Raw genomic sequence first — 20,896 nt, 5'->3', positions numbered from 1 at the left:
CTAGCATATGCTGCCAGCAGTTTACCCTTTCCAGTCAAAAGAGAATCTAATGATTTTCTGAATTACTTGCTGTAATTTGAGCTTTTTTCATCATGTTTTTCATAAATCAGCATATTAGCTGCTGTGCACTGCCTTATTTTTGGAATTTTATAATCATTTACTTGAGATTCATTTTTTTTTCCCAAAAGATGTAATTTTCTTTCAGATGATGCATCTAAATTTTGCCCATTTGTCTTCTTATAGTCATCACTGAGTGATGGTGTTATTTCTTCCCTTTCTTCCAAACTATGCTTGTCTACTGAAATTTACGTGCTTGATGATTTGTGGTATGTTTGTTTAATTAATTTGTGTAATTCTTTCCTGATAAGGTTAATGATCATGATGCTTATCTACTGCCCTTTTTTGAGATACAAAGTCAGTTTTACGAATCTTTCTTCAACGTGGATTCCTTCTAAAAGTTATTAAAACTTACAAAGACAGCTGTCCAAAACACGCTTGTTTTTTAAAGGTCGTCTGTGAATGATGGTGTTATTTCTTCCCTTTCTTGCAAATCTACTTGTCTACTTTACATGCTTCATGATTTATGGTATGTTAATTTCATTAATAATTGAATTCTTGATATGGCTGATAATGATTTTTATTTAATCTGGGTATAGTTCAAATTATTTATTATTGTTTCAAGTATATGTGTTGTATGAAACCCAAGTCCACGCAATGGTTGATCGGTGTGTTTCGGGCGGCTGTTAACTTGATGCTAACCTTTTTGAGGTTTAATTTCTCTTAGAAGGAATTAGTGGTGAAAAAGATTGATAAAAATTTCCTTGTATCTCCAAAAATACCTGATCGTATTGGTGACAATACTTCTAGGGATTGTCATCTATCATCATAATGCTATTGCTTAATGTACCTTTCTCTAACTTGCCATCACATAAATTCAAGTTTTATTTGGGATCTTTGGGGAATGCTGTATTAGCTATGATCTTTTTAATGTTGGTCACTCGGCAGTACTTTATAATTGTTTCTTAGATGAATGTACTGCTGGAAATTAAATTTTGGAGAATATTACATATTAATTGTCATTGACACAGAAGTTCAATTTGAATTTTAATTCAGACGTTATGGAAGAAAATAATAGTGATATATATACAACAACAACATCAAGCCTTTATCCCACTAATAATAGTTATATATATATATATATAATGCCCACAAATTTCATAGTGCAGACCATAGATTGAACGTTAGTTGCATTACTGCAGAATGGGAAACTATTGAGAGCGGTAAAAACTCATAGTGTTGCTGTTATCTGTTTAAACTGGGAGGAAGTTGCTCAAACCAAGGTATTTTCTCCACCAGTCTCCGTCGTTTTTCTCTTGTTTAGAACAGTATGTTAGATTGCATATCTTTTTTACTTGTAAAAAATTGTTGCATTTCTATATTTTTTGTAATTTATTCGAGGAAAGTGATGTATTTTGCTTTTATCTCTACTTCTTTGAATGCCAGTACTGCTTGCATGCTCTTAATTTTGTAAAGGATGTGTACATGTGATGTGGATACCTGCAAAATACGAACATGAGTAAAGGACATGCTTGAAATTTTAGGGCTGTACACGTTTTGACATATATCATTTAATACAATGCAAATTCGTATATCACGAGAAACAAATTATGCAGTACAATATATTGAATTTGATTTCCTAGATCAGTATAGAAAAATTAATGTTGTGAACCTAACAAATTAATTGACATTGTTGGTTTTTAATTCTTAAACATGTTTAAGTTTAAACTCTGAGATAGGGTATCAATGAACTTTAATGTTTACTTGATTATGAAGTTTAGAGGGATTAGTCTAACATGCACATAGTGTTACTATTCTTGTAAATATTTTATTTGGGGATGAAGGAAGGGGTTGGAGCAAGGGTTGTTAAAGAAGACATGTGGCATGGAGGTGGAAATGAAAATTTAGTTGGAGATGCACAATGAATGCACATAGAGAAATTAAGGAACCGATGGTTAATGGAAGCAAAGGGTGTGAGAGAGGTATGCAGGATTAGATAGAGAGGAGAGTGTGAGAAAAAAAGTGTATTAGGATAGATCCACAATGAAGTGGAGCTTCTAAGTTTGGTTATTTGGTATGGCAATTGGTTATTTTAAAGTTGTCTTAAATTTGAATTAATATTGTAAAATTTTTATTGATTATTACTGATTAGATAAGAGAAAGTTGATTGAGATTGAATAAGAGTAAGAAGATTGAGAGATTTTGAACTCCATTGAAATATTGAATAAGGCGATGGAGAAAGCTGCTCATTATGATGATGACTCCAATCAAGACCCTCCTGAGTGATGAGTGTACTAAGGATTTTTTATTACTTTTTATATTGTTAATTTGATGATTGGAACTTTAGAAGTTGCCATTTTAGATGGTAAGAGTGAGGGAAGAAGAACTTATTTAATGTCTTACATTGATTTGATTTATTATGCTACTTTTATTTGCTATCTTATATTATTTTACTTTGCTGCCGTTTACATTACACTCCTGGTTTGTGCAATTTGTTATTTGATACTTTGCAGTTTGTGTAATTTGTTATTTGATATATACGTAAATTCCTTACTTCTTTTTGCTTTAAATATTAATATATTATTTTGTAATATATTAATTGATTTTGATTCTAATATATTACTTCTTACATTTTAACTTTATATAAGTTTTTAATTGCGAGACTTACTCACCTCACGGAAGAAAAACACAACGATACACAATTATGCAATTTTAAGCCTTGCAAGAAATTAAATGTTTTAGATTTCCCGCTCCAATATTCAGCTGTTGTTCTTTGTCCTACTCGTTCTTCCTTCAACAATAGGTTGAAACTTACCAGTATTGTTGCCATATGAAAGTTGTCTCTTGCCACTTGATGCTATAGTTGGCCTGTTGGACTTCTAGAATCAGTTGTAATTTCCTCTTGTCGCTTTTTGGAGAACTTAGTGTAGCTGCACAGCAAGTTGCCACCATTTGGGACAACCTGGACAGCCACAGACCACCCCTTTTTAGCTGTTGAAATTAGAAGCAAATCCAAGGAAAGATCAGAGAAGAAGGTGATGTAGGCAAAATTTCAAATTTTCCTCTTATTGGGCATTTATTTGTGGCTGTTTTTTCTTCTGTTGGGCTTGGCCCATTTGCCCTTGGCTGCTTGGTGTTTGGAGTTCTCAGCTGATGGTTTTTTGGCTGGCCGTGCCTCTCCTTTGTGGCTGTTCGACTGCTGGCTGCTTGGTTCCTGAGCCTGCAGTGCCCTTTTTCCTTGGTTTCTGTTGGGGTTCGTGGCTGTTCTGATTCTGGCTGGCTGTTTGGCTGCTTGTCTGTTCGGTTCTTGGGCTGGTCGTGCCTTTTTTCCTTGGTTTTTCCCTCTGTTTTGGTTGGCTGATTTGGGCGACTACTTTAGGTGTTTGTTGGTTTTCTTTTCCTATTTAAGGGACTGTTTGCTGCTGTTTTGAGAGTTTTTTGATGATGAAAATGAGTGGAATGTAAAAAAACCTGCGGGTTTTTAATAGCTTGTGAGCTATTGTCTCCTTTTCTCTTCTCATCTTATAATTCGTCTTGGATTTCTAACCTCTTTCTTTTATCCACGGTTCTTGCCTCATTTGTATTATTCTTCTCAAAATTACTATAAGTTGTATGGTGTCATGTTTAGTATTTAAGTTTAAGGAAGTCAAGTCTACTTTAATTTGCGATCGTAGTGTCTTTGTTTATCAATGTTAAGAAATGAAGTCTTTTTAGTTTTGCAAAATTTTTTGTTGCATCAATTTGGTATCAGAGTTTTAGGTTTATGCTTCATTTCTATTTAAAAAAATTAAGAAAAAAAAAGAGAGTCAAAACAGTCAACAAGCCAAAGTTCACTTCAAAAGGAAGATCTACATCAGAAATAACGCATTCGGAACATCAAGGAAGCACTGTCATTCAACCTAAGTTTGCAATATCATCATCATGATATTTTCTAACGTGTACGGAGGCATTCTCATTAGGAGATGAGATTTCTCCACCAAGGGAGAATTGATGTTGGCAAAATTTCAAATTTTCCACTTAATGAGCATTTATTTGTGGGTTGTTTTTTCCTCTATTGGGCTTGACCCATTTACCCTTGGTGTTTGGAGTTCTCAGCTGATGGTTTTTTGGCTGGCCATGCCTCTCCTTTGTGGCTGGTCCGCTGCTGGATGCTTAGTTCCTGAGCCTGCTTTGCCCTTTTTCCTTGGTTTTTGTTGGGGTTCTTGGCTGTTCCGATTATGGCTGGCTGTTGGGCTGCTTGTCTGTTCGGCTCTTGGGCTGGCTGTGCCTTTTTTCCTTGGTTTTTTCCTCTATTTTGGTTGGCTGATTTGGACGATTGCTTTAGGTGTTTGTTGGTTTCCTTTTCCTATTTAAAGGGCTGTTTTCTGCTGTTTTTGAGAGTTTTTTGTTGATGAAAATGAGTGGAATGTAAAAACCTGCGGGTTTGTAATAGCTTGCGACCTATTGTCTCCTTTCCCCTTCTCTTATAATTCATCTTGGACTTCTAACATCTTTATGCTATCCACGGTTCCCGCCTCATTTGTATCATTCTTCTCAAAATTATTATAAGTTGTATGGTGCCATGTTTAATATTTAAGTTTAAGGAAGTCAAGTTTACTTTAATTTGCAATTGTAGTGTCTTTGTTTATCAATGTTAAGAAAGGAAGTCTTTTTAGTTTTGCAAAATTTTTTGTTGCATCAATTTGGTATCAGAGTTTTAGGTTTTGAGTCTTCCTTTCTATTTAAAAAAATGAAGAAAAAAAGAGGGTCAAAATAATCAACAAGCCGAAGTTCACTTCAAAAGGAAGATCTACGTCAGAAATAATGCATTCAGAACATCAAGGAAGCACTGTCATTCAACTTAAGTTTGCAATGTCGTCATCCTGATATTTTCCAACATGTACCGAGGCATTCTCATCAGGAGATGAGATTTCTCCACCAAGGGAGAATTGATGTAGGCAAAATTTCAAAATTTCCTCTTATTGGGCATTTATTTGTGGTTTGTTTTTTCTTCTATTGTGCTTGGCCCATTTTCCCTTGGTTGCTTGGTGTTTGGAGTTCTCAGTTGATGTTTTTTTGGCTGGCTGTGCCTCTCCTTTGTGGCTGTTCGACTGCTGGCTGCTTGGTTCTTGAGTCTGCCATGCCCTTTTTCCTTGGTTTCTATTGGGGTTCTTGGTTGTTCCGATTTTGGTTGGCTGTTGGGCTGCTTGTCTGTTCGGTTTTTGGGCTGGCCGTGCCTTTTTTCCTTGGTTTTTTCCTCTGTTTTTGTTGGCTGATTTGGGCGGCTGCTTTAGGCCTATTTAATGGGCTGTTTGCTGCTGTTTTTGAGAGTTTTTTGGTGTAGAAAATGAGTGGAATGTAAAAACCTGCGGGTTTGTAATAGCTTGCGATCTATTGTCTCCTTCCCCTTCTCTTCTTTTGGACTTCTAACCTCTTTCTTCTATCCACGGTTTCCGCCTCATTTGTATCATTCTTCATTTGTATCATTCTTCTCAAAATTACTATAAGTTGTATGGTGTCATGTTTAGTATTTAAGTTTAAGGAAGTCAAGTCTACTTTAATTTGCAATCGTTATCAATGTTGAAAAAGGAAGTCTTTTCAGTTTTGCTAATCTTTTTGTTGCATCAGAAGGTCTAAGACTCTTGAGATTGATGGAAGACTCTTGGGATTGATGGAGGAATCCAGACTCCATTATGATCATTCTTCCTTTCTACTCTCCACTAGATTTGGGAAATCCACCCCAACAGCAGAGGATTTGTTCCCAAACTTGGATAAAACTTGAAAACTTATTCAAAAAAGGATATTTTCCTAACATAACAATGGGGCATTTATGGGAAAACACCTATGAACTGTTAGATCACATAATTATTTAACTGCTCCTATGGAATTAAGACGGAAAGGCCCTCCAATAATTTTTATTAATAGAAATGATCCTCCTATTTTTAATTTTGTCAACTATGCTACAAAATTTTTAAAATGTAGATTGATGCTATAAGGATTAGTATTTTATGTTCTGATCCAAAGTTTTGTCACTGTCTTTATTATTATTATTTTTTTCAAATGCGAAGAGAATATTAAATTGAAATTATGAGCTTTCATTGCATGTGGATGCTAATTAAGTATAGTGGAGATATTTTTTCGCCCTTCCACACAGCTTTTTATATGAAAAGTTAGAGGGGCTGTGGATACTGTTGATTCATTTATTCATTCACAGGTTGTCAAGCCATTTGCTTAGAATTTTGGATGACATTTAAATCTATTTGATTTATATTCATTACTTTTTTTCACATGTAATCATGGTTATTTCCTTACCTCCACTTGCCTCTGATTTGGTTAGGTATAACAAAGTGACAAATTAATAATACTTGTGAATCAATTTACAATTTGGTATAACTTTCATTTTTGTCTATGAATTCCATTTTCTTTCATAATAGATTCTATAGCTTCTATCACTGAAATTAGTTGATTGCGTACTTTTGAAGAACAAAGCTAACCTAGCTTGTAAACTTGATGGAGGTGGAAGGATGAAAGAGATACGGATAAAGGAGAAACTAAGCTGACACAATTTGGATTAGAAGAGAATGCTCGAATAGGCCTTAAGAATGATTTCTTAAATCTGATAGCAATTGTTAATGAATTAATCAATGATGGATCCTTATCAAGGAGAAACTAAGTTTTTTTTAATGCTTTTTTTGGTCAAATCATGGATCCTTATTTATACAAATAGGGATGCAAAATATAGTTAAAGATTTTTAAATCAAATTTAATCTTATCTAAAATTAAATCTAATACTACGAAACATTTAAAAATTAAGTATAATATTATTCAAAATGATAATTTAATCTAATAAATTAATTATACTAAAAAAATACATACGATTAAAAATAAATATTAGTTTTTAATAAGGCTTTTAAATCAGTTCGATTTATCCTATTTGTATCCCACCTCATCTTTTAATTGGCCTATAAAAATTGATTTTTTAAGCTAAATTAGTTGAATTGACTACATCATTTGACCCGATTAACAAAGAACTATCTCTTCAACCATTTTCGGGAGGCGGCCATGGTGGAGGTGACACAATTGGATCATCTGATGGAAGAAGTTGAAGTAGTATATGTGGATTTGGAGACTTGGTTGTTTGTTTGGACTAAACTTTATGCGGCTATGAAATTTTCACAATTTGTACCACTAATAAACTAGGAGAAGATGGTGATAGTAGCAATAAAAGCTTAATCACTATTAGGTGTGGTTGAAGCAAATTGTAATCATCAAATATTGTGTATGTCTCCTAAGATAGTGGTAAGCAAATTGCAACAAGAATTATTTTAGGAACTTTGAGAAGATAAATATTATCTTCTTGCTTATGCAATTTATGACATAGAAGCTCAAACTTACTCTCTGTGTATGTCTTAAGACGCAAACTCAAGCACAACAATGATTTTAACATGGTTTTAAAAACGGTTTGAGGCGGACGCCTTGAGGTGCACCTCGTATCGAGGCGTGGCTTGGGCAGTTCGAGGCGTATACCTCAAGGCCTAACGTGTCGAGGCGGTTCGAGGCGTTGCCTCGTTCATTTATTTATATTTTTTTTGGCAGAGTCGTGCGTGAGTCGAGCACACTTATTATAATTAGGGCTTCTTCTGTTTTGAAGCACTTCCACAGTTGTAAGACTACCGTTCTCATTCTCTCTTGCTTCTTCGTGCACATTGCTTCGACCTCGCTCTTTCGTTCTGCTTCCCCTTCGTGTACGTTGCTTCGATCTCTCCTGCTTTAGCTGCTTCGGTCTCGTCTACCTCGACTGCTTTGACCTCGCCCGCTTCGTGTCAGGACACGTTCTTCCGAGCAAACGGCCTTGCCTGTTTCGTTCAGGATGAGTTATTTTGAGCGAGAGTTAAACGATCAATCTTTCCTTTCAAACCTGTGTAGAGTTCGACTGCTTCATGAGAAGCAGAATTTCGATAGTTTCGTAACTTTCAGCCTCGTCAGCTTCTTGTTGGGTTCGATTGCCCAACAGGTGCTCTCAGTGTTGTGTTTAATTTGATCTAACAGGAGCTCACAGCGAAGGTATGGCACTTTCCTCACGTTCGACCTGTTTCTCAACCAAGGTAAGCGGCTTGAATTCTAGCATCGACTCTTCTATTTTCTCTCTCAAAGAGGCGTTTTCTTGATAAAATATTAATTAATTTTTTGTTAATGCATATTGGTAGCTCTCTCAAATGTTTGTTCCTATATTTATCTACTTTTTTATAGAGAGTCCTTTTTATCAAAAACGATGCTAAAGAATCAAAGATATTTGTAATATTTTATGGGTGAAGTTTCCTTGGAATTGGAATGAAAGAAACATTTTCTTGGTCAATTTTGGACATGGGATGAGGATAAGAATATTTTGGTTGAAAAGGGGGGCAATGAAAAAGATTGTGATGTGGAAGATTATAAAGAGAAAGAAAATGAGGCCATTTTAATTTGTGATGATACATTTTGAGGATGCGTAGTTTAGTTTTAAATTTAAATATGAGATTTGAAAACAAACTCCCACATTTTTAGTAAGTAATGTAGTTCATAGGGTCGGATTTCTTATTGCAACTTTATAATGTAATGCATGAAATTAACCACATGAATTCAAATTTACAATTTATAGATTATCAATTTAATTAAATATTCATCTCTTCTAATAAGAAAATAGAAAACAAGCAAAAAATCATGCAATTGATAATTTAATGGCATTTAATAAAATTTAACATAGACCTTCAAGTTCAAAGACAGTTATATAACAATAAAAAATCACATCAAAATTTTGAGCTTCAAGGATCATATAAAGATGCGAAAGCCTTGCACACCATTTGGAATGAAAGAAACACCAGATACTTTGTTTATATTTAGTTGAACATTTAATTTTGAACTTAATTTCATTTGGTAAGATCTTCTTATGGAAATTAAATATATGAAAACATTAAGAAAATATAAACTTCAAACTTTTTAAACAGGTCTCCAAATCATTTTAGAGCTATAATTTTTTATTTTTATTGTTTTCTTTATATTACTTTTCTCTATGGCCATCACTTTCATAAAAAATAAATTTACTTGAGAATTGCTTAAATATTTCCATCATGCTTACATCTTAACAATACACATAATTTTATAGTTAATGAATTATATGAAAAATAATGTAAGAGTACACAATGAAGAAATTTTCCTTATTACAATTTTACAATTAAGTGGTACTCTATATTTCTAAATTTGCCATACATCAATGAAAAATTTTTCATTCTCGCTACAATTAGAATATCTGTCACTGCCAAATTCATATCTCATAGAAAGAAGTTTCTTCTAGTCCATGAATTTGATCCTATTTTATAAATCACAATTTTTTAATCCATCAAATCTACAGCAATAAAAGGAACTCTAATCTTGATAATATGTTAATGTGATTAATACTTAATGTTTCTCCCATTTTGATATCTATTGTTAAAATGTGGAATATTTGTCATTTTATAAGGTTACTATATCTTTCACAAGGTTACTATATCTTTCACCTGATTTATTAGTCTGCGATCTTAATGCATCTGTATTTTCTTGTGGGCTGAATTTGGTCTCTATGATGCTTCGCTTGACATTAGACATATGTTTGTATCTATTCATTTTTGAACATAGTCACAGGAGGAAAACAACCTATATTCCTATGAAGATCGGACTATGCGGTTTTTCCCCTCCTCTCCTAGAATTCCTAGAATGCGTGGACTTGGTGCAGGAGACAGTGGGCTAGCGGATGATTCTGAAGATTCATTTCAAGAGCTATCTAATTGTTCTTATCAGCACTTTAACGTTCTTTGTAGTGGAGATAAGGATGGCTACATCTGCTTTAGTGCATTTGGAATTTTTCGGATGGGGAAAATTGTGAGTAGACAATTCAACTTTATAACAAATTATTTGGTTTCAGTTATTCTATAGTGGTTGATGCGGAGTTTTTACTTATTGTTCCTTAGGTAGTCTTGAAATATAACACAAGGAACATTATGCATTGTATTTTTATTCTATTTTCAGTTTGATTCATGATTCTTTGAGTTCACATTGGCGTTGAACATTATATTTTCAGATGCTTCAATTTGTGGTTCTTTGAGGTATCCAGCAGTGCATGCGGCTAATTTACTTCTGCATGATTACATGCCTCAGCATTGATACATATTAAAATCGTGGGGGTCTTCCAAAGATAAATTGATATAGAATGATCCCTTGTAGCTTATATTTGTTAATATTTCTTTTTTTCAGTTATTCAGTATGCTATTCTTTGTCTTTAATTTTTTGTGGTGGAATGAAAAGGAAAAACAACATATTGTTTTCCCTTTGTGTCGAGGCGTTTGTTATGATATTCTTGCCAACTATATCTGTTTTCTAAGTCATCTATAGCGTTTTTACCTTTTTTAGTGCCATTCAATGCGCGTAGTTTTCAAAATTTTAACTAATGGGGTATTTGCAGTGCACATGCTTAAAACCTGATCGTAAGTTTTTGTATTTTCAGCATAGATGAAATTATCCCATGTTTTTCCTTAAAGATTTTGTTCAAGTAGCCGAGAGCTCCATTGGATGCAGTATTTTTTTTGTTGGATTTGTTAAGCATCACCTTTTGTGGATAAAAAGATCTGATGACTCAATAATATTTGCTAACAACAAACTCCATCAAAGAGAAAATAAGAATAAAATTCAAAGTATGACCTTCATGTGCTTATCGACTTGTGAAGAATCCATTCTAGTATTAATAGGCCCTTCCATCTCAGCTATCTCTTCCTCTTGATTTTTCTTCACAGACAGTATCTTAAAATTTCAAAGTCCAATTCAAAAGACTTGGAGATTGCTTTTATCAGATGTTATGTTGTGACCCAATCTGATAGTTTGGAATGCCATGGTGGGAATAGACTATCGGGAAATAGTTTTTTTTATTCCTATTGACATTATGAACTTTCCTAAAGCAACATCTTCCAATATCAAAGAACTACTAAATCAGACAACTTCGTTCATATCCAAATCATAATATGAATGATTTCTGTCTCATACATTTGCAAACAATGCAACTAAAATAGAATAAAAACTAATACATATTTTCTTATAATACCTATCATCAATACCTTTTCTTCTGATAAATAATAAATTCTCACTCGTTCAACTTAAAGGAGATTTTCCTAAAAAATGAGTATGAACTAATGGTGAGTTATATAAACAACTTGGTGGTTAATTACGGTTATATATTATAATAATTTTAAGAATAAAAATAATATGCATGCAAGTCATCACAAGTATTAGCATTTCATTTTGAGAAGAGTTTTAAATATAAACCTTAGCATCTTATTAAACAACAAGTCATATCCCATTACGTGGGGTCGGCGACATGAATCCTTCTCCATTGTGTCATATTAAGAATTAAATTCTCATTTAAATAATTAAATATAATAAAAAAGTAACTTCTAATACCTTCAAATCAAGCTATTTTTGGTCCACCTTTACCTTTTTGAACATAGATCAATTTTGCAACTTATTCAAGAATAAAACAATAGAATTTATCATTTACTAATTTGATCTTACAAAAAATTATCATGTAATAACATATCTTATCTTCTAATATAATACACCTATCAAAAGAGCACCGTTTCATTTTGTATCACTTAAGGCACAACCTTTTTCATATCCTTTTTCCAAGCATAGGAGCAGGCAAGTGTTAGTACATTAGCATCTCATCTAGTATTCCTAGGTGGTGAACTCAATCATTCAGCACACATACAAATTTTTATCATATTTCTCATGCTCATCTTATCATATAGATACTTATAAAAATGATAATTTATGAGGTTAGAATAAGATGAATCTTATCTAACATTTATAACAATATAAAGACATTTATGCAAGAGAAAGATAATGCTTATTTAATCATTTTCCACTGGCAAGTTGTGATACAAACATTATCAAATGTATATTTAAAGAACATATTAGTTAATGCATCAAACTTGATAGAACGATTATAATTACTGTAATATAAAATATAGTTTTCACTTTATCCTTATAAGACTTGCTTTGTCTTTTTAATCTTTAAACTTGGTCTCCATTAGTTTAGTCCTATAACTATAGACAATTTTCTATATGATATTCATTATTTAATTATTCATGTCTCATTACTACAATTAATCTCATTATTTAATAGCATTTTGCTTCCACTCCATTATAATTTCTTACTATTTTCAATCTATCAATTTATTAAGTTCTCTAAGTTTATGCTAATTCGAATTGAAGTCCTAATTTGAAATTTCATATTTTTCATAAAAGTTTCTAGTTACATACCACCAATATTCCTCTTCTTCTTTCTTTCTTTTGTGAACATTAACAACTTCCTTCTCTTAATTGTTTTATTTTCTTTTTGTACTTCAAAATCCCAATAATTTTTTTTCATATTTTTACAAACTAAACGTAGGGTTTATTGAGATAAAAACTAGGCAAAATTTTACCATTTGGTTTGGAAAAGTAAGTGAATAAGAGCTTTAGCGTTGATGCAACATTGTGCGCTTCAGTTGATGCAACATTGTGCGCTTCAATTGGCATCATCCCACATATGCGTATGCTTGGACAAGTACGGAACTTTGCTTTCTTGTCTGTGACTCATTGCGCTCGCCCAATCTCTCTCGCTTTGCTCTCTTGGTTTCACTCTCTCATTCGCTTGCTTTTGCTCTCTGATTCCCATCTTTATATCTCATATTAGCAGAACCAAGTAGTTGGTTCAATTAAACGAAACCAATACAATAAAAAAAAGGAAGGAAAGCAACTCAACGGAAATCCTTATTGTTTGTATTCAGTGCCACCATGGCCTAGATCTTAATTGGTTTTTGATAAAACCAATTAAAAGCAGTTGCCCCAAAAACATGGATAGAGAAATCAAAGAGTGGAAGAAGAAAATGGCAAGGAGAAGAAATTCACTCGGAGAGTAAATAAATTGGATTGTATTTACAATAAGTTTTAGTGTGTATTTATAACCACAACTCAAGGTCGTTTTTTAAATTGAAATTTACACAAGTAACCCTCCTACTAAGAAAGTAAACGGTAAGTTTTACAAATAAACTAAGGGAATTAAAGAACCAATACAATAGAATCTCAGTTTAATTTGATGGGAAATTAATGGGAAGTTCACAAATGTGATTTGAAGTGAGGGTATTTAATGCAAATCAAAATGTATAAAAATTTATTTATTTTTTAAATAGCATCATTCCCTACCTCCTTTGTGAACTTCGCATGAAATTTTCATCAAATTAAATAATATTCTAATTATTGGACTATTATGTATTATATTTGAGGAGTCAAGAAACTAACTAGGAAACTTTAAATAGTCTAAAACTAAAATGACCCCAACAAATTGTCCACAGATCAATTTGACCATTTTCTTAGAAGTTTGATACCAATTTAATACAGAATGCCTTATGGTCATGGGTTTATTAATGCAAACCTAAGATGGAATGCTTAAAGGTACGTATAAAAGATTATAAGTAGTGTATTCCCAACTTCAATTTAAGCAAAGATCAATCACTTTTAATGTAAAATATGAAAAATACAATTTATGCTTTCCAAACAATATTTTAAAGTCACAAATCTCAAATTCTTTTGAGAACTAATATAAAATTTTGCACTAAATGAAATTCATATAATAAAAAGAAAATGACACGAATCAAATTTGACAAAACCTCAATCTCCGTTACACACCAATGAATAAACAATTTAGAAGCAAGAACAAAAAAAAAAAATCTTTAATTGGATGATCCAAGCCTCACATTGATACAGTGAGATTTGTCCCTAGATATTATTGCCAAGATTTGCACACTGAAAGAATTTACATCGAACAACAAATAAAGGAGTTGTTTTAACGAAGGTAAATTTTATTTCACTATTCAATGATCAATGATTTCTTAGATGCCTCAGAGGTTTTATTTATAACCCGAGAAAGACCCAAAATAGGATTTTTATTATAATCATTAAATATATTGCTTAATAATGCAAGTTTCCATCAGCACACTTGATTTCTTGAAATAACAAATTCTCTTATTAGTTTTGGCATAAATAATAAATTTTTAACTAATAAAATCTCATGTTAAAATGTCTTACAAGTCTTGATTTTCACAACTACAATATAATGCGGGGAAAGGAAGGCATTTAAATAGTTAATATTTTCTACAATACCTATATATGAAAACTCGTATATTTAATCAATCGAATAGCACTGCAGTTCTGCGAAGGAAAGTTGCAGATGGCAAGAAACAACAGCATATGTGACACTTGAAAATTTTCTAAATGGTGTTGGACCTTTTGTTGCCTTGCCTCGCCTTGTTTTATGACATGAATTTAATCATTGTTAAATATTATACAATCAACCATGCCTATTTTGGAACACCTGCAAAATTTTCACCAACTGGGGCACATTCACTAAGACTTCTCTTTTTTGGTTCACTACCATCTCATTGATCTGCCACCTGCTCATCTATACGTGGACCATTGTAATTATTATTTTGTTAACTCTTCAAATTGTGGATTATTTTAATTATTTTAGAATTATTATTCTCTAATTTTGTATGTTTTCTATTACCGACTCTCTTAGGATAAGTATTATACAAATATTGAAATGGAATACTTTTCCCTGATTCTTGTCATAGTATCTTTGACTTAGGCTTTTTCTCTTTCTTGTTTTTCCATTTCTTGTTTTTCCATTATAGCTGCGTTCATCGCTGCATTATTACATTCCTGCAGCCTTAATTACTGCACTATCTTTCTTTTTCCCTATTTATTTTTATAATCGCAGCTTTTATTACTGCATTGCTGCAAATTTTTTCCATTATTGCAGCCTTTATCAATGCATTGCCACAAATTTATCCCATTGTTGTGGCCTTTATTGTTGCATTTATTTCTTTTTATATTTTTTCTTGTGAACAGACCCACAATTTGTTTGTCCATGAATAACAATAAAAGTACCCACTTGCTGTTGGTCTTGGGTACTTGTGGAATTGGGGAATATAATCTAAATCCAATGGGAGATTGCAAAGAATCATTCAACATAGCCATTGCATGGAAAATATCTATCTGGTAGCAATTGGTTCACATGTTCTTAAAGGGAAGAATAAAATTAGGTCATTTATAAGGTATAGAAGGACAAATTATCTTACTAGGAACACCTAAAAAACATAAAACATGTTCTTTATTCTAGCATTTGTAAGTGAATAACTTGCTGACATTGTCTTTAAAGGAATACCAGAAATCTTTCAAACTAATAAGCTTAAAATGGATTGCATCCATTCATAAGCTTGTGAAGGAGTTTGAAATGTTCGTATAATATCTGCTAACGAGGATCCACACTCACCAAGATTTTTGACCTCTTTCCTTTCTCTTGCATTGTCATCTCATTGATCTATGAGATTCCTTTTGCCTACTTATCAGTTTGTGGACTATTGTATTACTCATTAACTGGTGCACTATTATAATTATTTTGTAAGTATTATTCCTTGATTTTTCATATCTCCTATTAGAAGCTCTTCTAAATATATAAATATTATACAATTATTGGAATTAAATGCTCAACCAATTCACTTTAATTATATTTACTTATTAATATGCAATTATATATAGATTGCTCTCATATAACACATGCAATCTTTACAATGCTACTACTATAGAAACAATGGGAGTTTCCTATCAGTGTCTTGCTAATTTGCTAATGGCTGTGTTTATGCTGCAGTAAAATTACTAAGAAGAAATGGGCATATTGTCTTGTTATCTTGAGATGTTCAGGTTTCTGATTTTCTAACATTTTAAACATAATCATGCACTTAGTTGTCTGATGGCTAAGTAGTGGCTTACCGTAGAATGGCTTGAAGTTTTTATAATTTGGTAATGACATTAGGGAAGTTGGTTGACCATGTTTTAATTTGAAAAAACTGTAACCTTCGATGTTGATTTTGCATATCATTCTGCAGCTGACTGCTAGTATTAAATTTTCAGTCACCCTTCATATGAGTGCAATTCAGTGATATATTTTGGCTAGGATGCATTATTCCTTCGACTTCCCTACATAGTGAGGGATCCCCAAGCAGTGTGTATGACCCTTTTCTATGATGCTGGATTTGATTTTGTAAAAGAATGATAACCCTTTGATTCGTTTCTTTAGTACTTTTTTGTTCTATTAAATTTTAGTTAGGTATGGTTTTCCCCTCTAATTGTCTTTTCTGAAACTCCATGCACGTTTGAAAGTAAAGAGATCCAATAGATATAGATTTTTGTTATTATTTCCATTGTGGTATGCTGTACAGATACTATTGTTTATTCTATGCATGTTTTAACTTACTAAATTCAGTTATCAGAACATTCGGAATTTGTCTATTTCAACTCCTGCATTAGATGATATGACTGACAAGCTGCGTAATGCTTCCATACAAAAGGTAATGTATAGCTTATTTGTTCAAGTTGTTATTCTTTTTATTCCAAGATACATGCTAGAAAGGGCTTTAGTTGTATTTTTTCTAATCTTTTTTTATTAATAGCCTGTTTGATTTATTGATTACTCATATTTCAGTCTATTTTGCTTCTTCTATTATCTTTTTGTAATCTTCAAGATTCTTGAGGTTAAAGCTACATTAATCGAGACATTTAGCTTCTCAAGCATTGCTTACCATCCCATGTTAATAATCATTTGCCTTAGACCCTTTTTTTCTGTAATTTTTTTGTATATATAAAGTTTTACTAGTCTGGTCTTGTAATGCAAGCCTAAATCTGTTTTGTAGTTGTCAACTCCTTTTGTTGAATGACATGAAAGATAGGAAATATGATTCTCTACCTTGCGGATTGAAAAGCATTTATTCTTTTCTGTGCAAAGAAAGATTTTGGATTTGCATGTCCAAATCTCAGTAGGGATCCTCATATTTTTCTTATGAAGTGATTTTGATCCTTTTCATTATTCCAGTCCCTTAAATCGCAATTGACACAGATTAATCCCTTGTTGAGTGTCTGGCTTAATCATATTTCACTCAGCTTATCTCCTTCATTAGATGGAGATTCAATATATGGTGTCTTTCTATGCTATGCTATGCCCATTATCACACAGCCGGAATTATGGTTGAAAACTAGGAATAATAATTTTCTAAAATTGTATGGTAAGAGCTAATTTCTGGTGTCACGCTTTTTAGGCGATAAAGTTAGGCATCACCGCATCACCTTAGGCCATTGTTCTTGCGAAGTGAGATGCTAAACAGAAATAACCTATATCACCTCTAATTTAATTTTAGGTATGATGGCTATTTTTAGGATTATGACATGATCACATTCATTATGAATGTTCAAGCTCCATTGTTACCAAGTTCATAGTTCTTCAATAATAAGTCATGTTAGACAAATTTATTATAACACTTTAGTTTGTAGCATGTATAGTCTAGGCTCTAGACACAAACTGATCTTCCGACCTTCCTTTCAACATCATTCATAATTTCTTTCCTTTATTCGATTTCTAGTCTCCATCTACTCTATCACTGGACTAATTATTTCATCCTCAATATTTACTAAGCTGGAAATTGAAGATCTTGTACCTATATCATGTTTAACCTATTTCCTGATATGCATCCTTGCTTTTCTAGATCTTGATGGCAATCCCGCATGATCAGTGCTAGGTTTGACTTGAAATGAGCTCAAAGATCAAATTAGCCAAATTCTGGCTCCTAGCTTGGCTGCGTTCTATATATAAGTTGCCTAAGTTTATACTCCTTCAACTGTTAGGTATAGGTAACTTTACCACCCATCCATCTAAACATTCTATTTGTGATACTATGAACTTGGTTGGTTTTGAGCACTTAACTGCCATACAAATTATGTTCCTTAGCAACTTCATTTCTTAAAACTAAATATAGTTATTTGTCTTGTAATCTGCTAATTTCCCCCATTAAAACTGCTAATATTGAAAATTAGAATGTTTCAATTATTTATTTCGTCTTATATAGAGTAATAGTTCCGATAACTGGCCTATTCCTTTGAAGCTTTGTAATTGTTGACATTAGCATTCTATTTTTCTAAAATTATTAATTTCGCTTAAATCTGTACTTTTTTCATTTGGTTAATGCCATATGCAGTATTATTGTTTCATAAAACGTGCCTGTCTCTTCTATCTGTGGTTTTTTATACTTTTTTTGTCCCCTTTAAATCCTTATATATCTACTATATTTGTATCTTTAATTTGCTCTGCTGAATAAGAATTCAAAAATGAAGTCTTAGGCTATTTTTTCATCTGGTGAAAGCGCGCAGCACATTTATTTTGATACAGAGCTTCGGCTACTTTTTACTGTGTATTCTGCCGAATGCATTGTTTATCTGAATTTTGATGGATGTTGGCTGACTATATTGATGGGTGGATGTTGTTTCAAGGTGGCTTTATCAAAAACTCTGTGTCAACTGATTGTCCTATGTTCTGGAGAGGTGGTTGGAGATATCATTCGAACACAAGATGAATGTGTTTTCAAAGATGATGGATTCGTTGAAGTGGGTGGACCAGGTCCCTATTTTGGTTCTTCCACTGGTTTACATTGTATGCTTCTCAATACTTCTATATTTCTCAGTAGGTAAGCAACTGAATGAACAGGTGCAATTTGCTATCCTCATGATATAAGGTCCATATATTAAGTTGTATTCACTCAAGTTTGTGGATGGTCAAGTTTCATATTAATAATATCAAAGAACAATAGAGTGACTAAATATTTACTCTTTTTTTATTGCTACATGAACCGATAATGATAATTGTCTGTTCTGAGGCCATTTTATGATAGAACTTTGAAGAAAGGCTTCATTTACTTAAGAAAAGTGAAAATTCAATATCACTAAGCAGTTGGCCTTAAAACTAGAATTGCTATTATCTTCTCAACCCAATACTTTAATCTGCGCAAGGAATTTTTGAAGTTTCTTATTTTCAAAAGTACATATCAATTTCTTCATTTCAGAAGCATGCGATACATGTCCTTCAATATAATAGAAGACCATCAAGTAATAGTGTTTCACGTGGATCTTGTCGACTTATACTAATTACATGGTAAAATTTTTTATTTGCGTTTTTCAAACAGCAGATTTTGCCAGTCTGCATGATGTAAATGCTTGATCTAATCGGAGAGAGACAGACTGGCAATTTTATATTTCTTTCTATTATTTTTTTTACTTAATTTATGATGTAATATTTTTTTACCTAAAAACTGTTTCAACTCTAATTAGTCACCATGTATGTTTTATTCTATTTTTTCAGTGAAAAAGCTATATATATAGAGAGAGAATATTGCTGCATCATATCAATAGTCTGTGTTGTCATAGTTGCTTTCTATATAATTCTGCTTAGCCTTAGCATGTTAATGTTCAATTTCCAGGGTGCGATCCTTTCTTATAAGCCAACTCTCATTGTGACAGAAAGAATGAGCTCCATCAAGTTGCCCAACAAGCTTCAAATATTGATCATTTAATTGAGGTTATTCGAGAGTCCCTGTCGCTGATGTCCAAGCAATGGTTTAGTGCAATGAATTCATTTAATGAGAAGTTTAGCCTTCTCTCTTCTTTGATTATCAGCCATGGTAGTTACTTTTCCTAAGTGAATTTTGGCATGCTGGCTTATGTAAATAGCAGCTTGTCTTTCATACTCTGCTTTGGAATTATTACTTCCGTTAAATGTGGATTATGCTTAAACAGGTGGTCTAGACTGGAATCCACAAGATGAGTTTTTAAGCCTTCTATTTGGAGCTCGAACAAGTCCTCCCCTTCATCAATTCCTAGTGAACTCACTTGGTGAAGCGGTACTATTAAACCCGAGCCATTTTCATGTTGCTATTTTTTTGCATTCTCTTAGATAGATAGGTCCTTGTAGGGTTTAAAACGTGTGTCTAAAGCTGTATGTGGAGCTGGGAAGGAGCTTCATGTCATCATTCATGAACATCTTCAGGTACGCATCTCATCTTATTTTTATATTCCAGTTGGGGATGTTGTACTGTAATTTTTTCTTGACTTCATGCCTATATGAAGTTTCCCTTGGAGAGATTGCATCATTCATATCTATGGAAATTTGATGGCATTCTATCATGTTAAATTGATAAATGTTATTAGACAAAAACCTACTGACAGAAATTTCCACTTTTTTTGTTCGGAGTTTTGTTTTTTTGGGGTTTGTTTTGTCTGTTTTATGATTCAGAACTAGCAGGCTACAGGCCAACTTTGTTGAGGAAGTATAGGATGCATACATTTCTGTTTCACTTTTATGGGAGTTTTTTTTATTTGTTTTAGAGAAAAAAGAGGGTAAGGAAAAAAAAGAGGAGAAAACATGTGGTGTTTCCGCAACATTGTTCACACCTCAATGTCATGCGATCCAAAACTTTGATTGCTCATTTCACTCCTAGTAATGAGTTCACTCTCTTTGTTTGCACGCGCACCTGCTCTGCCTCGCTCGTTGAGTTCGCCACCTTAGTTCAGGTCACGCTCTGATATGCTTGCAACACTTGAACTTGGCAGATGCCTTGCAAGGCTTTGTTGCACACATTGTCCCATGCTTTCCTTGCCACGTTAACCACCATCACTCTCATGCTAGCCCACGTGTCTTGCTTTGCCTGCTAGCAACACTTCATGCAAACCACTCATGTTGCACACAACCCTTCCATGATCTCTATATCGTGATGTTGTTTCTCCCGCTCTCTCCCATTAGCTGAATGAGCGCTTTCTTTCTTTTGCATCCTCTTTTCAAAATACAAGCACACAAATTGCAAAGAGACAAACTACAAATGTGGAATATAGAAGAAGAAAAATTAAATAAACCAAAACAATAAGGTGAGCAGCTACCAGA

General features: G+C 33.0%; 1 protein-coding gene across 4 annotated transcripts in view; it reads left to right on the top strand.

Moving 5' to 3' along the window:
* The window catches only part of LOC110095392 (anaphase-promoting complex subunit 4), a 92,496-nt gene that overhangs the window by 11,372 nt on the left and 60,228 nt on the right, over window positions 1–20,896 (top strand). For 3 of the 4 annotated variants that reach the window (XM_020820924.2, XM_020820919.2, XM_020820920.2), the window contains exons 4-10: window positions 1,260–1,340; window positions 9,688–9,930; window positions 16,410–16,487; window positions 18,457–18,650; window positions 19,480–19,640; window positions 19,756–19,859; window positions 19,931–20,005. In XM_020820924.2, the coding sequence (XP_020676583.1) occupies window positions 1,260–1,340; window positions 9,688–9,930; window positions 16,410–16,487; window positions 18,457–18,650; window positions 19,480–19,640; window positions 19,756–19,859; window positions 19,931–20,005 (936 nt within the window). The remainder of the gene's footprint in view (window positions 1–1,259; window positions 1,341–9,687; window positions 9,931–16,409; window positions 16,488–18,456; window positions 18,651–19,479; window positions 19,641–19,755; window positions 19,860–19,930; window positions 20,006–20,896) is intronic. The other variant, XM_020820921.2, reaches the window with a different exon arrangement.

This window comes from Dendrobium catenatum, unplaced genomic scaffold (genome assembly GCF_001605985.2).
Source record: "Dendrobium catenatum unplaced genomic scaffold, ASM160598v2 fragScaff_scaffold_1199, whole genome shotgun sequence".
In the NCBI taxonomy this organism is placed as follows: Eukaryota; Viridiplantae; Streptophyta; class Magnoliopsida; order Asparagales; family Orchidaceae; genus Dendrobium; species Dendrobium catenatum.
This window is presented reverse-complemented; position numbering and strand designations above follow the sequence as displayed.